Source organism: Rana temporaria, chromosome 2, assembly GCF_905171775.1.
Source record: "Rana temporaria chromosome 2, aRanTem1.1, whole genome shotgun sequence".
NCBI lineage: Eukaryota > Metazoa > Chordata > Amphibia > Anura > Ranidae > Rana > Rana temporaria.
The window spans coordinates 403433292-403450172 of NC_053490.1; the positions used below are offsets into that span (position 1 = coordinate 403433292).

The window sequence follows — 16881 nt, forward strand, 5'->3', positions numbered from 1 at the left end:
TTAAAGAGGAACTTCACTCCCCACCCCTTACCTTTTTTGAGGTGTAATCCACCAATACCATATTTGCATGCCCAGTGATCCAGTGGTGTCTTGTAGGAAGCCACCCTGTTGCTGTATGCCAGGTCCCACACCGCCATCCTCTTCTGTGACGTCATGAGGAAGCTGGCTGATTCTTCCAGTCTTGCAGCCAGTCTCCTGATGATGGGAATGTGTTATAGCGCACCATCAGAAGGCCCTCCTACAAGTAACAGGCAGAGAAAGCCTGCCTTCCTGATGATGTGGAGCGAAACATGTGCAAGGAAATAACCATCAGCCTCTTGGGATGCTTGACATGGGTATCCCAGGAGGCTGTAGGCAAAAGATGCCTCAAAAAAGTAAAAGCAATGTTAACGATTTTGAGAGAAGAGGCGGGATGGGATTAAATGAGATGGCAGCAGGTGGCAGGGGAAGATAGAGATCCGCTTCAGTTGTTGCTTGGTGCTCACCTTAGGCTGCATTCACACTTGCGCAGAGCGACCTTCAGGCATTTTTATTTGAGGGTTTTTAAGCGTTTTACAGGCGTATTGTGTATTGCAAGCATTTTCGAAGCATATTAAAGCGTTTTACAACCTCAGATGTTTTTGTTTCGCCAATAGAAAGCACTAGACGTAGGAGAGGTGGAGGAGATTAGGGGTAGAGAGCTGCTGTTTGAGCAGAAAAGGCATTTTCAGGCATTCCCATTGAAGTTTATGGCGACCAGTCTGCCTGTAATCTGTCCAAAAAAAAGAGCTCATGTACTTTGAGTGACAGGCATTTTTCTTTAGGCGATAGAACGCTCAGATGTGAACAGGGGCCATTGAAATTAATGGGATTTGACTTGTTTTGGAGCTACAAGTTTCAAGCAAAATATCACTTAGATGTGAACAGGACCTTAAAGCGGCGTTCCACCCATAAAAGGAACTTTACATAAATCCACAGCATTCTTCTCAGCAACATTTGGAATTGTTTTTTTTATTTCTTTTTTTTTTACTCACGCTGTAACTGCTGTTGCTATGGCGTCCCTTCTATTCTGAAACTTCCAGTTTGTGGCGATTGATGTAATTTCCCTTGGCGCCTGTGCTGGGAGATGGGTGTCATCCTTCCCAAGGAGTCAGTGGGCAGCGCCGATGGGCCAGCATTGCGTTATTTAGAAACCGGAAACGATGCAAGCAAAGGCCACTACAAATCCGAATATGCAACCGAAGTTGACATTGCTTCGTGGCCATCTTGGTACACCCACACTTATCCGCAGTAAGCCTAGGGTTTAGAAGTCGACAAGCAGACATCTTTATACACCCACCGGAGTCTTGCTTTTCACAGTTATTTTTAGCAATAAACTCAGCTTACATAGTGAAATAGAGTATATATAAGCTGAGTTTACTGTTAAAAATAACTGTGAAAAGCAAGACTCCGGTGGGTTTATAAAGATGTCCGCTTGCTAACTTCTAACTTTACTCCAGACAATTGCGGGTGTACCAAGATGGCTGCCACACAACTTCACTTTGGTTGCAAATTCTGATTGGCATCCAGCATCACCATATGCCGAAAGAGACTGCTAGTGGGCTTCACATGCACACATCAGCAAAGGAAGCGCTCTGCACATCAGGAATAAACAGTAAATCAGTTTAAAAACTGGGAATTGAGTGGCGATATGTTAAATGGCATGTATTTAATGCTTTAAAATAGTGTAAAAAAAACGAATTACTTAAAAAAAGAAAAATTCTCGAGGGAACTATGCTTTAGTCCCCTTTCACATTTATACGACTTGTCGCATGGTTTTGGACTGCAAAATCGCATGACAAGTCATTTTCCATGATTTTCAATGACTTCTATTCATATTGGCACAAATCCCTGCACTACTTTGGTCCAACGTCCATGCGAGTTGATGTCCATAGACCTCAATGTTAAACCCTCAAGTAGCATGCAAATAGTACCTGAATAATATAGTCACGATTTCAGATCGATTTCAGTACGACTTTGTAAGCACAAGCAGCTTTTTGACCCTTGTCCCACCCAATCCTTTCAACATAGTAGCCCCTCCCAAGCACATTTTTCTAGCACACATTCACTTCCTGGTTATTCCCTCAGAAGCAATGTGCTCCAAACAGCCCAAAAAAAGAGATGTCCTTGTCCTCCGCTTCTCCTCCTCTTCTTCCTCATGCACTGCTACTGCTGCAGCAGCAATGACAACTGCTGTGGCAATATATTGAGTAGCAAACATTTTTTGTCACACCACACCACACCACAACAACCAGGAAGCAAACAGGAACTGGAAACAACTATGGCAGGAAAAGGAATTACCTCACACCATGTATGTTTTCATTGGTTAATGCCAAAGTTGTGGCAAAGTGGTACTGATCCAAAATCGTGGTAAAATTGTGGCAAAACCACGGCCGCAAAATCGCGATAGTCGCACAACTTTGAAGTCGTACAAGTGTGAAAGGGGCCTTAAACTTATACAAATCTTGAACTATGCGGCTTCAAACTACGTGCTACTGGCTTTTGCATTATCAACAACAATTAGTTAAAATAAAGAAACCTGTTTCCTGTGCTACATAGAGTTGCCTCCATACATTTTTAAATTAATAAACATATGCTAGGCCGTGATTTATTGAAATGTTTCTTCGCCCGAGGCTTATGGAAGACTGAAAAAAAAAATCTGTTTCTATAAAAAAACACACTAATTGAATTGTACTGAAGTCATTTCGTAGACGGGGTTTGATTCCCAAGCTACTGCTAATGAGTAGAAGCCCTAATGACCCATAGATTTGTTGCATCCTCAATTTTTGTTTTGTGTTCTCCATGATTCACTGCACATTCAAAGAGAGTTCACCGATTTCACAGCGTTACAGTGTTGCAGCTGTGCTGGCTAAAGCTGTCCATGGCCCTGGACAACAAAGCTCGAGTATGTGGTACATCTCAGCCAGTGTGAAGCATTATTTTTGCTTCTGCTTCACCGACCTGTCTACCCGAGGCAGCAGTGAGCCCATGACGAGAGCAGAGGCAGGGAAGAGCAGCGTAGGGCGACTCGACAAAGCCATTCCTCTCGCTCGGACTGGAAAGTGGAGCAGGAATTGCAGCATCAGTAATTCCAAGTTACGCTTGTGAGACAGCTTTTCACAGCAAGTTAGACTTCTTAAGTGTTCACGTTAGACTGGAGATGACTGAAGACGATCCAGGTGTGATTTGGACAGATAGCAAGTCTTTTTATAGGGGTATTTTCCTGCATAACTTAGCAGATATTTTTCCACCCAGCATTGCTTTTCTTGTGTCTGACAAACGAGATATGTCAGTCCTGTCTTCACTTTGCGTTACTAGACAAATCTATGTGGAAGAATACATACAACATCCCTTTTTAACCTGATAGTGTCTAAAATCAACCCTTCGGATCTGTACAAAGTTTGCATGCAACAATAAATGATTTGGTTATACCCACCCACTTTTTTCAGGTATTTTTTTTATACACCCTAACTCTTAATTATAAGTAGACAACAGTGCATTTGCAACAACTTGGGGCCATTGTTTATTCCCAATTAGCTTGGCGAAAATGTGTGAACAATAAGAAAGTTAATTGCCAGTGAAGCGAGTGTCTACATCGGGTATCTTGCAGACCTAATCAAAACAAATGTCATTGTATCGCTAATATTAAAGTTGACAACCCCCCATGGTTGATCCCTCCCGCCTAATCAAACTTTGCATTTTTGCTTCTAGATAGCTGATCAGCTTCCCTGGATTTCGCTGACGACACAGGAAAGCTTTGCCTGAAGATGGAAACACTGGAGTCTGAACTGACCTGCCCTATCTGTCTGGAGCTGTTTGAGGACCCACTGCTGCTGCCTTGCGCTCACAGCCTCTGTTTCAACTGTGCGCATCGCATCCTGGTCTCCCACTGTGCCAACAACGAATCCGTAGAATCTATTAACGCCTTCCAGTGCCCCACCTGCCGTTATGTCATCACACTCAGCAAGCGTGGCTTAGAAGGACTCAAGCGGAACGTGACTCTGCAGAACATCATCGACAGATTTCAGAAAGCATCTGTGAGCGGGCCTAATTCCCCTAGCGAGACGCGCCGTGAGCGGGCATACGATACCAACAACAGTATGACATCTTGCGAGAAAGTACTCTGCCAGTTCTGTGACCAGGACCAGGCACGAGAGGCCATAAAAACATGTGTGACCTGTGAAGTGTCCTACTGTGATGACTGCTTGAAGGCAACTCACCCTAATAAGAAACCTTTTACAGGTCATCGTTTAATCGAACCTATCCCTGACTCGCACATCAGAGGATTAATGTGTCTGGAGCATGATGATGAAAAAGTGAACATGTACTGTGTGACAGATGACCAACTAATATGTGCCTTGTGTAAACTGGTTGGCCGGCATCGGGATCATCAAGTGGCTGCTCTTGCTGACCGATACGACAAGTTGAAGGTAAGCACATCATCAACTGATATCTGTTGGCCACTTTATAATCCTACAATGGACATTATACACATACGGGTTTGATAGGTAAAAACCAACAGCAGTAGTTGTAAGTACCTTCCAAAAACCAATCAGAACTCGGCTTTTCTTAATCTGCCCACTCCAAACTGGTGAAAACTGATTTCCGATTGGTTGCCTTGTGGTTTTATATAATTTATTTTACTGTTTTGTTTTAAAATAATCCCATTAACGCCAGTCAAATGTCAATACCATCCGATGTAATGTAGGAATTTCGTACAGTACTGTACTAGCATGTTTTATAACATCAGATCTAACCAAATTCATTTTCATTTGGCTTGTGCATTTTATAAAGATTAACATTTTAAGCTGGCTTTCAACAAAATAAATGAATGCTAAGTAGAATATAATGATAAGGTCACATCAGTCCAGCGTTCTCTCGAACTGTAGAGGTAATTAGCATGGACTTTGTCAGTGTTTATCATAGGAATTAAAATAACAGATTACCAATATATCCCTGTATAATTTTCAGGTTAAAAAAACTGTTTATAAATATTTTTTTTTTATGTCTTTTTGATGGACATACATGACTTTTCCCCAAATACATTTTTCTTTGTTGTGTTAGAAGAACACACGTATTGCTTTTTGTTTTACTGTACTCAATCATTCCTGCACATACAGGTGGAACCATATAATCACACCATCAAAGATTTGTTAAAATCTACCAATTCTTTGTATTTAAAATAAAGCCATATTTTCTTGCAGAGCCATTACCAGAAATTACAGAAACACGTCTTTTGTTCCATAAATAATCCCCGGGATATTGTTGGTATTTTGGCGCCAAGCTCTGTTAATTACTTACTCCTCTAGTGTTGCTAATTATTTTAATAGTAGATCATCCTTCACTAGGCTGGAAACAAAGACAGCCTGTGTAATCTCCCTTCTTTTAGCAGAGATGGAAAGTAAACTCTTTTTGGTTTCTTTATTTTTAGTTGAAATACCATGGCACTCAGCTGATTGGAATATGCAGCGATTGAGCGAGGGCGGAATGTATGCGCTACTTGCTGGCCAGTCCTTATTCTGACAAGTTCTAATCCATTCTGTACATGGATGCAACTGTTGTCATAAATTATACATTCACACCCATCAAGACTAGAATTAGTTGAAGTGTACATAGTCTCATTTACACTGCTTCATATAGGATTAGTAAAACATATGTTGCTAATTTTTTAGAACGCAAATGGCCTCCCACGCCTTGGAATAAATAAATGTGGTAATTATGTAGATTTATTTTTTTAACTTCGTCTTTTGAACAAAAAAATAACTATTGGTGAGAGTACTGCAGTTCTTTCTTTTTTTTTTCACATTGACCGAAATTCCCTTGACCGGTAGGAGGCCACTATGTGACATCTATGTAGGGGGGTTAGATGAATGGATAGTACAACATTTTTGCATCTTTTCAAGTAGTTCGAACTCCTCATAGCCATTTAGTAGCTCTAATCATTACACAGTCCTGCCTTAAGCAGAAATATGCCAGGTTTTGGCCATCATACTTCCGGTTCCATAGGGAGGGCATCAAATGCTATTTTTGAACCTCATTGGAGCTTAAAACTACGTAATAATGGTTTATTTTACGAATTAAATAGAAAAAGAGATTTCAGTTTAATAAGTTCCAGTGTGCCACATATTCAGTTCACATTGGTCCCAGGACAGAAAACCTACCAATTACATATATTGGTACTCATAAAGCACTGCTATCTAAATGGCCCGTTGCAGCGGATTCCACCAGCAAGATCTTGCTAAAATCCAAAAATGCATTCCCAGTCATTGTACAACAGAGTACTGGTGGAGAGAATTGTAAGTAAATAAAATGATCAGACACAAGTGGAGGATGTAAATTTAAAGGGGTTGTAAAGGAAATTTTTTTTTTTCATAATAAGCATCCTTTACCTGCAGACATTCCTCTTTTCACTTCCTCATTGTTCGTTTTTGCACAGAAGTTGCTCTATTTCTTCTCTGTTCTGTTCACGTCCCGCTTGTCTGATTTTACTGACCACCGTGACGTGAGGGTTTACTGCGGTGGTTAGTAATGTGCTCACCCCCTCCTGGGAACTACATCTGTGCGGCAGGACGCTCTCTACATGTTAGAGACCTCAAGGAGGTGTGAATTACTGGGCGTGCCACAATTCATACTGGGAAATGTAGTTCCTACATGAACGAAGGATGCAAACCAGGAAGTGAATGAGAGAACAGAAACTAGAATGCTGGAGGTGATATAGATGAAGGAATTTGATAGGTATTTACTCGTTTTTTAACAGAATCATTACACTATTCTGTCTTTCTACCTTGCAGACATTAATTTTAGGCAAAAATAGTTTTTTCCTTTACAACTCCTTTAAGCTTGAAACTATTTAAAAAAAATAATAATGAAGTTCACATTATTTAAGTTTCTTTAAATTTGAGAAATTTTGAAGTTGACGTACTAAAGGCAAGTAGGCTGTTCACTTTGCAAGGGAAGTTGCATTTTACATGGGAATTTGCCCCAGAGCTTAGTGAGTGAGGCAAAGCTCTGGTGACTGTCGCCATGCAATCATGTGCAAGCAAAAATGCTGTTTTTAATTTTTATTTTGCTTGCACGTGATTGGGTATTCTTTGCAAAGTGAAATTTCAGCACATTTACTAAGCTGTGTTGCAAATTTTATTGCAAAGTGAAAAGGCTATTGTGTTTTGAAAATCTTCCCTATTATGTCACCTTGCCGTTGCTTTTGTTGTGCAAAGTTCCTGCAGTTTTTACATTTAATTATTCTTATAAATCAACTCTTATAGACATGGGTACAGATGAATAAATAAAAGGTATTTTTAAAAATCAATGGTAACACTGAGTTAAAAAATATACACTCAGAGCTTAAAACCCTTTTCTTAAAAATGACAACAAAGACATAGTTAGAAATGCTTAGTAGTGTCAATCTAAAAGCAGATACTTAGAGATAATTGTAGGCTTTTTATTCTTTGCATACCTTATTTTTATTTTTCTCCGCATTTTTCTCACGGTTGCTATTTTTACTATAAGTAGAATGAATCCATCTCTGTTTACTTTCTGGAACGTTGGGTCTGCCTCCTGGAATATGGGATAGTACAAATCATCTGAAGGTAAAGGCACTGGTGATGTAGCCTTCCCAGGATGCATCTCTGAGGCCCTGGTTATATCACCAGTGCCTCACTCTACCAGAAAATGGTATAACAGTATTTGTAGGTGAAAGCAAAAAAAATGTTTGTTTAACCAGTGAATGTAAGAGCTATATGCTGATGTGATTTATAGTGGAAGGGGGGAGGTCTGCTTTAACTATTTGGTCCGTTATTAAAGTAAATCAAAAACAGTTTTTTTTTTTCATTTTGAATAGGGCAGGACATGAATAAATCCCCTGTCTTATTTTCTTTGCCATCTGTGTCCCATTTCTTTTCTTGACCAGTACTTCTTCTCCCTCAAATATCCTCTTAAGCTGGCCATACGCCATACAATTTTCTTATTCAATTTCCTTTAGATTTACCTTCAACTATGTAGTACAAGAGCCTGCCTAATTGCATACAAATTAAAAGTGTTTAGGTTTGACCTCCTATTATATGGTTTTGGTAAATCTAAAGGAAAGTTGTACAAGAAAATTGTATAATGTATGGCCAGCCTTATGCCACGTACACACGATCCGAAAATCGAACGACAGATCGTCTGACTTTTTTCGTTTACTAGTCGGAAGCAGAAACTGAATAGGTTAATAAAGTCCCAAAAATTCTCGTACGACAGAAAAAAAAAACGGAAGTGATGTCATGTGTTGTAATGTATTTGTGTTGTATTTTCGGATGACAACTGTACTGACTAAACAAAAATCTAGAATCTGGTATCGTACAAGGAAAATATTTGTGCATGTCCGATAAAATAATATCAAATTAACTGTCATGATCGGCTCACGGAAGCCCTGTACTAACAATCCGATTATCGTACGATTCTTCCTCGGATGTAATTTTTCGTACAATATTCGGATTGTGTGTACGTGCCATTTTGGACTATTGCAACTGTAAAGTCCCCTCTGACTGACATTTTCCATCGGAAATTACGACTGTGTATATGCCCCATCGGAGTAATTCCGATGAATTCAATCGGAGTTTAGATGGAGAACATGTTCTCTTTTACTCCAATGGATCACCCCAGCAAGGGCGCAGTCAATAATAAAACCTGACAGCGGTTCTAATCCTTACCTAGTTAATCGAAAATGAAAATATTAAAATAGTTTGGGCTTTATGGGACGTACAGACGACCGAACATGTCTGCTGAAACTGGTCCACGGACCAGTTTCAGCAGACATTTTCGGTCGTGTGTAGGCCCGAGCGTGCAGGATTCCAGCAAACATTTGCCCGCCGGGCCTTTTCCCAGCGGGCAAATATTCCTGGACTTGTTTTAAAACAGTCCGCTGGAATCCTGCCCGCTTGGACATGTTCGGTCGTCTGTACAGACCTACCGTACATGTCCGAGCGTCCGCCATCCCTCGCATGCGTCAAATGACTTTGACGCATGCGTGGAAGCATTTAACTGGCAGGCCCGCCCACGTCGCCGCGTCATCGTCACGGCGACGGCGCGGACACGCCCCGCGTATTGTTTGCGCGCGGATTTCTGTACGATGGTTAGTACAGCCATCGTACAGAAATCCCCGGGCAGACATGTACGGTGAAAACGGTCAGGCGGACCAGTTTCATCGTACATGTTTGCCCGTGTGTACGCGGCCTTAGATATACCTTTAAGTAAAATCAGGAATCAAACAGTCATCAATCCAGCCAAGCTCAATTATTATGACCTCCAGTCGAATGATTCTCTATTACCTGTTATATGTAATAATTCTTAGATATTTCTTGGGTTTTAAGCTTGGTCAGGCATAAGGTGCTCCTCTTAATTGTTTAGTATATGACATTGTGGTGCTTTATAAGTCACCTAAAGTAATAATAGTTATTTGGAAATCATTATTAACTGAGCTCATTGCAGTAACCTAAAATAAAATTAGTGTATGGCCAGCTTAAAGTGGTTCTTCTGTCTGGAAAAAAATAAAATAAAAGTCAGCAGCTACAAATACTGCAGCTGCTGACTTTTAATAAAAGGACAAGTAACTGTCCAGGGATCCAGTGCTTTCCTCAACTAGGCCGATTCTTCTCCAGTCTTTGGGTCTCTAGCATCAGCATCTTTAGCGTGGGAAGCCAGCTACCTTGTGACTTCACAGCCGTGTTCCCACTGTGCATGCGCGAGCCGCGCTGCCCTTTGTGAATTGTCTCGCAGCCGTCTGTGATCTGCAAACTTCTTCGTGTCCCAAGAGGCTTTAAATATGCCTGCATTTTTGTGGTCGATAGATTATCGTTACTAGCACATTGCTAAAGTGTTATTCTCACACCATGGTTCCATTTATCCTCTTCTTCCTCACTCTACACCAGTGGTCTCCAAACTTTAAGCAAATGGCCAATTTACTGTCCTTCATCATCCTTTAGGGGGGCAAACTATGACTAGTGGGTGAAGAAAATGCCCCGGCGTCAGTACCCCATCATTGGTTTTAATCAAAAGAATAGGTGCCCCATTAATATTTAAGTAGGGGGACTAGTGCCCTATCCTTGGTGTCAGTTGGGGGAATAGTGCCCCAAGGGCCAGATAAAGGCAAGCAAAGGGACACATCCAGCCCTCGGGCCACAGTTTGGAGATCACTGCTCTACACAATGAAGCCTGGTGTATGGCTTGGGGACTCAGCCATTGATTTTAGCGGTTCTGTATAAATATCTAAAATGCAACATTGGCAGAACAGTGAGCAAAGGACACTACAAGAGGAGCCTCTAGATCTAGATCCGCAAGTACATCGAACACTCCCTTCCGCCCAGACTGACAATGCTGTTGTCTAAAGGCGCCTCTTGTGCTCGTTCATCCAGAGTGGGGGCACTTTTATACAGGAGGTGTGTCACAGGCCAGATCACCAGGTGAAAACAGAGGGGGGAAAAGCCTAAAAATGAAAACTTATGCCTTGTACACACGATCGGAATTTCCAAAGGAAAAAGTCAGATGGAATTTTTTTTACTGGATATTCTGACCGTGTGTGCCCCATCTGAGTTTTTCCATCTGAAATTCCGGCGGACTTAGTAAGAGAACGTGTTCTCTTTTTTTTCCGATGAAAAAAATGTATATCGGAAATTCTGTTCCTCTGTATGGAACTCTGACGGAGAAAAACCACGCATGCTCAGAATCAAGTCGATGCATGCTCGGAAGCATTGAACTTTATTTTTCTCGGCTCGTCTTAGTGTTGTACGTCACCGCGTTTTGGACGGTCAGAATTTGGTGTGACAGTATGTATGCAAGACAGCGTGAACGGTATTTCGTCAGAAAAATTTGTCAGAGTTTATCCCCATGAAAATTCCGATCGTGTGCACGGGGCATAATGCAGCCACCACGTCTAATGATTGGGTAAGCTGCAATATGTTTTATTTTTGGGTTTAGGTTAAATACTTTAATGCAACTCCTTTCAGACAGTAGAGATGACTATGTAATTGCACTCTTACCATTCTTGCCTCTACAAGACTCCTGGGACAGACAACTGTCTGGGTGCCTCCTGCCTAGGGGAATAAGTATATTGTTAAGTAACAGAATTGACGGTACATGTACGGCTTCAGCAAAAGCTAGTTAAATTTTCTGGCAGGCCTGTCGAGTGGATATTCTTGTAACCTCTCACTGGGTATCTGTCAGCTGGATGGCACAGATGTCTAGAGAGGTGGAAACATACAGCTTCCACCGAGTGCAAACCACAAAATGAGTGTTCCTAGATGAAACCGCTTATCGGGAACACATTCTATTTTTATCTTATGCAAACATTCAATTACATGAATACTTAAAGTGGAACTCAAACCAAACTGCATATAAAATTGCATATATTTATATATGTGTGTGTGTATGTATGTACGGTATGTGTGTAATATATATATATATATATATATATATATGTGTGTGTGTGTGTGTGTGTGTGTATGTATGTATGTGTGTATATATATATATATATATGTGTATGTGTGTGTGTATATATATATATATATAAGTTACAAAATTACAGTTATAAGTGCAAATTAGTGTATTTAGGCTACAAACATATTTCTTATTTTATTTTATTATTTTATTTTGATATAGTAAGTAGCTTAGAGACCAGCCTCAGGAGGTAAAGAAATTAGAATGGACAGCACACACACATAAAATTGACTCTCATGCCTCGTATACACGACCGTTTTTCTCGGCAGGAAAAAAAAAAGTTTTTCCCAATGGGATTCCTCAAGCCTGCCTTGCATACAAACGTTCAGGCCAATTACCACCCCGTCCAAAACGCGGTGACGTACACCATTCAAACTGCGCCACCCTTTGGGCTGCTTTTGCTGATCCTTGTGTTAGTAAAAGTTTGGTGAAAGATGATTCGCGATTTTCAGTCTTCGTGCTTTTCAGTCTGTTACAGCGTGACGAATGTGCTATCTCCATTCCGAACGCTAGTTTTACCAGAACGAGCGCTCCCGTCTCATACTTGATTCTGAGCACGTGCGTTTTTTCCCCTTGGAAAAGCATACACACGACTGGTTTTCATGACAGGAAAAAGACCGCCGCAAAACATGTTCTCTTTTTTCCTACCGGGATTCCCATCGGTTTTCCTGTTGGGAAAACTGTGATGGAGCATACACATGGCAGTTTTCCTGATGGGGAAACCGATCATTTGTTTACAAGGCATCACAGTGACACTGACAGCAGTGTGCAGCAGCACAGATGATGATGAAACCTCACTGACAGGACCCATCCCCTCCTGAGTCACAGTAACAGTCTTTCTCCAAGCCAAGTGATCCCTCCAGTCTAAACAGCACTGATGGTACCAGTCCCAGCCTGCCTTGCTCCCATACCGCAGACCCGCACACAATGCTCTGGTCGCTCTGCTTGGCTCCATTGCACCATGACATCACACAACATGGTCAGGCACCACCTCTGCCAGAGCTGCCCGATCACACTTTAGCAGGCACTCGGATGGTCCCAGTTATCTCCGGACCAAGCCGAGTGTCACAGCCATATTTTTTACTGGCAAACTTTTATGTTTACTGGCAGGAGAAAATTGCCTGTTTTTTACTGGCTGCCAGTAAAAAAAATACTGGCGGTTGGCAACACTGTTACATTGTATGGTGGTCAAGAACAGAACAGAAAAAAAATGACATGTAGTAAAGATCCAAAAACTACTGGAGGGAGGGATTGGCAGAGAGGGGTGGCGGACACTGAATGGTTGGATGAGTCTGGCAGCAGCATTCATGATGGACTGAAGAGGGGATAGCCTGCGTAGAGGTGGGCCTACGAGGAGGGAGTTGCAATAGTCAAAACGAAAGATAACAAGAGAATGAATGAGGAGCTTAGTGGTTGTTAAGCTGATGTCGTTAAGAAATGACATTGACTAACCTAAATAAAACAGTAAATTAAATACAATGCCTGCATAACGCCAATCCTTATTATTTAAGGAAAACTATCACTATAGGAATGTTAAAGCATTAATTGTTGACCTCCTTGTAAAAATGCTAATTGTCTGGCCTTCACATTGACCTCTCACTTTAAAAGAACTCCTCAATCTCACTACGTAGCAGATGGCATTCTGCACTCTACCATTTCCTATGTTCCTATTTTCCTGGCATGTTGTGATTTCTATGTTCTTGGAACCAAACATTTTTGCCTATCTTGAGTGTTGTGGCTGATACCCCCTTGGTATATGTTTTGTGCTCACATCTAGCGGTTTTGTACCTGTGAACCCAAGCCTCTAGTGCAGGGTTTCTCAGCCAGGGTTCCATGCAACCCAAGGGTTCCTCCAGAGGTTGCTAGGGGTTCCTTGAGCAATGAGCAATTTCTGCATCTCAGATAAGTTCCCACTGATACCATTGATCTTTTTTAGCTTTCTGTAGCAAGGCGATTCTTCCCAATGACCACAAGTGTAATGCCACATACACGCGTGTGGGATTTCCAACGGGAAAAGTTCCAGTTGGAAATCACGAGGGGAAAGCTGAGAACCTGCTCGGTCAGCCATGGCCAGGTTTTCCCTTAGGAAAACTGCCAAAATCCGCCAGGCAAAAGTCCGCCGGTTTTCCTGGCGGGAAAAAAGAGAGCTGGTTCTCTTTTTTTGTCCGGCGGTTTTTGGGTAGTTTTCCAGTCAAAAAAACTGCCAGGAGCATACACACGGCTGGGATTCCCGGCCAAAAGCTCTCCTCGCACGACAGTTTTCCCGTCGGGAAAAACGGTCGTGCGTACGAGGCATAAGATGCATTATTCCCACTGACCATCACACTAATATATCATGAGTCGTAGATATAGTAATTTTAAGCAGGGGTTCCCTGAGACTGGAAAGTTATTTCAAAGGGTTCCTCTGTGTTGAAAAATTTAAGGAAGGCTGCTCTAGGGCTTTTGTCCGGTAGTCTTCAGTGAATTTTGCTCTTGTACCTACCTGGAATCCTAGGTTTAGTATTTATGCTACGCGACCATGGACATTTTTTATTACAATATAGTTCAAATTATTGGTACAGTCAACAATGAAAAAGAAAATATCTGTCCATGTTATCATGCAGACTTTTCTGCTTGGCTAGAATGTTTTTTTATTGTTGGCCTTAGTCATTTACCATCTTCTATCTGTTCTTACATATTTCCCTGATAGCAGCGGGTTTCCTTCCTTCCTCAATAGGTCAGGCAAATGGCAGACTTTAATGGAGACATCATTCTGATTACTCTGTGCTGTGGGAGTGACAAACGGGCAATAGGAACACCTTGTTTGTGTATTTATTGGCTGACTCATTTTTCCTAATCAGCTCAGTCTGACGGTCACTTGCACATTAATTAATGAATCTGTGCTTTTACTTCCTTTCCATTCGACTTTTTATTTATGTTCTTGTGTAGGAGGTGTTTTACATCTGGTTATCTGATGTGGCTTCATTTCTCCACGGTCCTTTTACCTTTTACACTTTCGTTTGAGATACACCATTGCTGTAGTAATCTCTTGACATGCTTAAACACGTTGCTGATTATATATTAATTATTAGCCATCAGCTTGTAATAAGCTATTAGATAACAGTTTGGTGATCTGTTCATTTTTGGTCTGATTGGGCGATGATCTACTGTCCATGGAGCACTTGCACAACACTGATGGCCAAGGCTCAACGAGGAAATAGTGGTTGGACATTGTGTAAAAGTAATCCCCCCTCATAAACTGACATGTGTCAATTGCCCCCTCCATGTGTCGATTGTCTCCTCCATGACTAAAAGTTTAAAAAAATATATAGTTTTGGATAGGGTGGAGATGGATTAGAACAACTATTATGTTTTAATTGCTGTCTTTGTCCCCGTTTAGTCACACTACCGCGACTTGGGATCCAACTTGTGTCGCCCCAAGTCGCGCGACATGACAAATTCAATTGAAGTGAATGAGAGCCGTCTTAATGTACACTACTGAAGTCGCTCCGACTTCAGAAAAGGTTCCTGTACTACTTCAAGGCAACTTGTACCCATAGATTTCAATGAAAGTTGCCTCCAAAGTTGGATCACTGTCCTAACTGCAGCAACTTTACAGGAAGAGAAAATAGTTTACTCAGGCAAAACCCTCCCTCCCACAGAGCTGATTATTCTGTGATTGGCCACAGCCAAAGTCGCCTGTCCTGGAGGCAACTTTAAGTCGCGTTGTAAGTTGCTCCAAGTCGCTCTGAAGTTGCGCTGAAGTTTCCTTGCAAAGTCGCACTGTAAGTCGGGTTGCCTCTGTGTGAACCAGCTCTAAGGGAGATTCACCATCTCTATTTGTCCTGTTTACCATTATTATTGAAAGTAAATAAATAAATCCCAAATTTCGGGTTGTCCCCAGAAAAGTTATATAGGGGAAATTTTACAATTGGAACACTAGTCTAAGTTACCCGGGGGGTCCCAAGGGATTCCTTTAATTTGCAGTGATTTCCTCTCACGTCCTGTTTTGACAATGGGACAGGCAGTGAAGTAAGACCCCCCCCCCCCCCCCAGTGGGACACAGATGGCCAAAAAATAAATAAAAAAACATGACTGGGACCCTTACTCTAATCTAAAATGGAGAAAAAAAAGTTTTGTCTAAAGTTATACTTTAATTCAAAAGACACAGCCATGGCGGAGGGATGGTTGCAAACGCACTGGCTTGACAACATCTAATATGCTCATACTAGAAAAAGATCAGTTACACAAAGCCGCAGGTTTTCATTGTGCATCATTACAAACTTCTAGCCTCTGGCATTCTAACAACCAATAACGTCATTGGTTAATATGGAGGGCATCGGGCACCTGCACAGCATCCCGTTTGCCTTTTCCCTGCCCCTCTCTGTCAGTGATGGGGTCACATTAGTGGAGATAGTAAGGGAGAAAAGAAACATTGGAATACTAGTCAGTACCAGCAACGGTGTATTTGCTTTGGAAGAATAAATCATCTCTGATGTTGGGGATCCTATATGTGTGGCTGTAAAACTATTATTTTAGTTTTTGACTTTTAGATTGGGGTGCCTTGAGTTTGTATACAAAGAAAAACAATGAAGCGCTACACCATAAGGACGGTAAACCACAGTGTTGTCAGTGTTGTCAGTGGTTAAAGAAGTTTCACTAAAACACAATCCGTGCAGCTGTCAACCACTAAGGAGACATGGGCAAAAAGCAAAAGAACAAAAACATAAACATTTTTATAAAAAAATTTTTAAAAAAAAATTTTTTAAAAAATTTTAATGTGCTATTTTCCTGTGTGCTATTTGTGGCTACTTCAATTTTTTCAATTTTTTCAACTTTTCAATTTTTCATGCATATATGTTTTTCCACACGTTACAGACTATAAAGTGACATTCACTTAACCCTTGTGCGCTGTATGTTTTTGTTCTTTTGCCTTGAGTTTGTGCCTAATTTTAAAGGGTGCCTAGGTTGAGAAACCCTGCCTTATGCCTTGTACACACGATCAGAATTTCAGATGAAAAAAGTCAGATGGAATTTTTTCATCGGATATTCTGATCGTGTCTGTGCCCAATCTGATTTTTTCCATCGGAAATTCCGACGGACTTAGAGAACATGTTCTCTTTTTTTCCGATGAAAAAAATTTGTATTGCAAATTCCGATCGTCTGTATGGAACTTCGACAGAGAATAAAACATGCATGCTCAGAAAGTCGACACATGCTCGGAAGCATTGGAAGTCATTTTTCTCGGCTTGACGTAGTGTTGTACATCACTGCGTTACGGTCGGAATTTGGTGTGACAGTGTGTATGCAAGACAGCTTGAACGCAATTCCGTCAGAAAAATCCGTCAGAGTTTATCCCAACGGAAATTCCGATTCCTGTGTAGGGGGCATAAGGCGCATAAACATGCACTG

General features: G+C 41.3%; 1 protein-coding gene across 2 annotated transcripts in view; it reads left to right on the forward strand.

The window, feature by feature from the left end:
* Nucleotides 1–16881, forward strand: part of MID1 (midline 1) — a 251302-nt gene that overhangs the window by 90212 nt on the left and 144209 nt on the right. For both annotated transcript variants that reach the window (XM_040338131.1, XM_040338132.1), the window contains exon 2: nt 3730–4448. In XM_040338131.1, the coding sequence (XP_040194065.1) occupies nt 3786–4448 (663 nt within the window). In that variant the 5' untranslated portion in view covers nt 3730–3785. The remainder of the gene's footprint in view (nt 1–3729; nt 4449–16881) is intronic.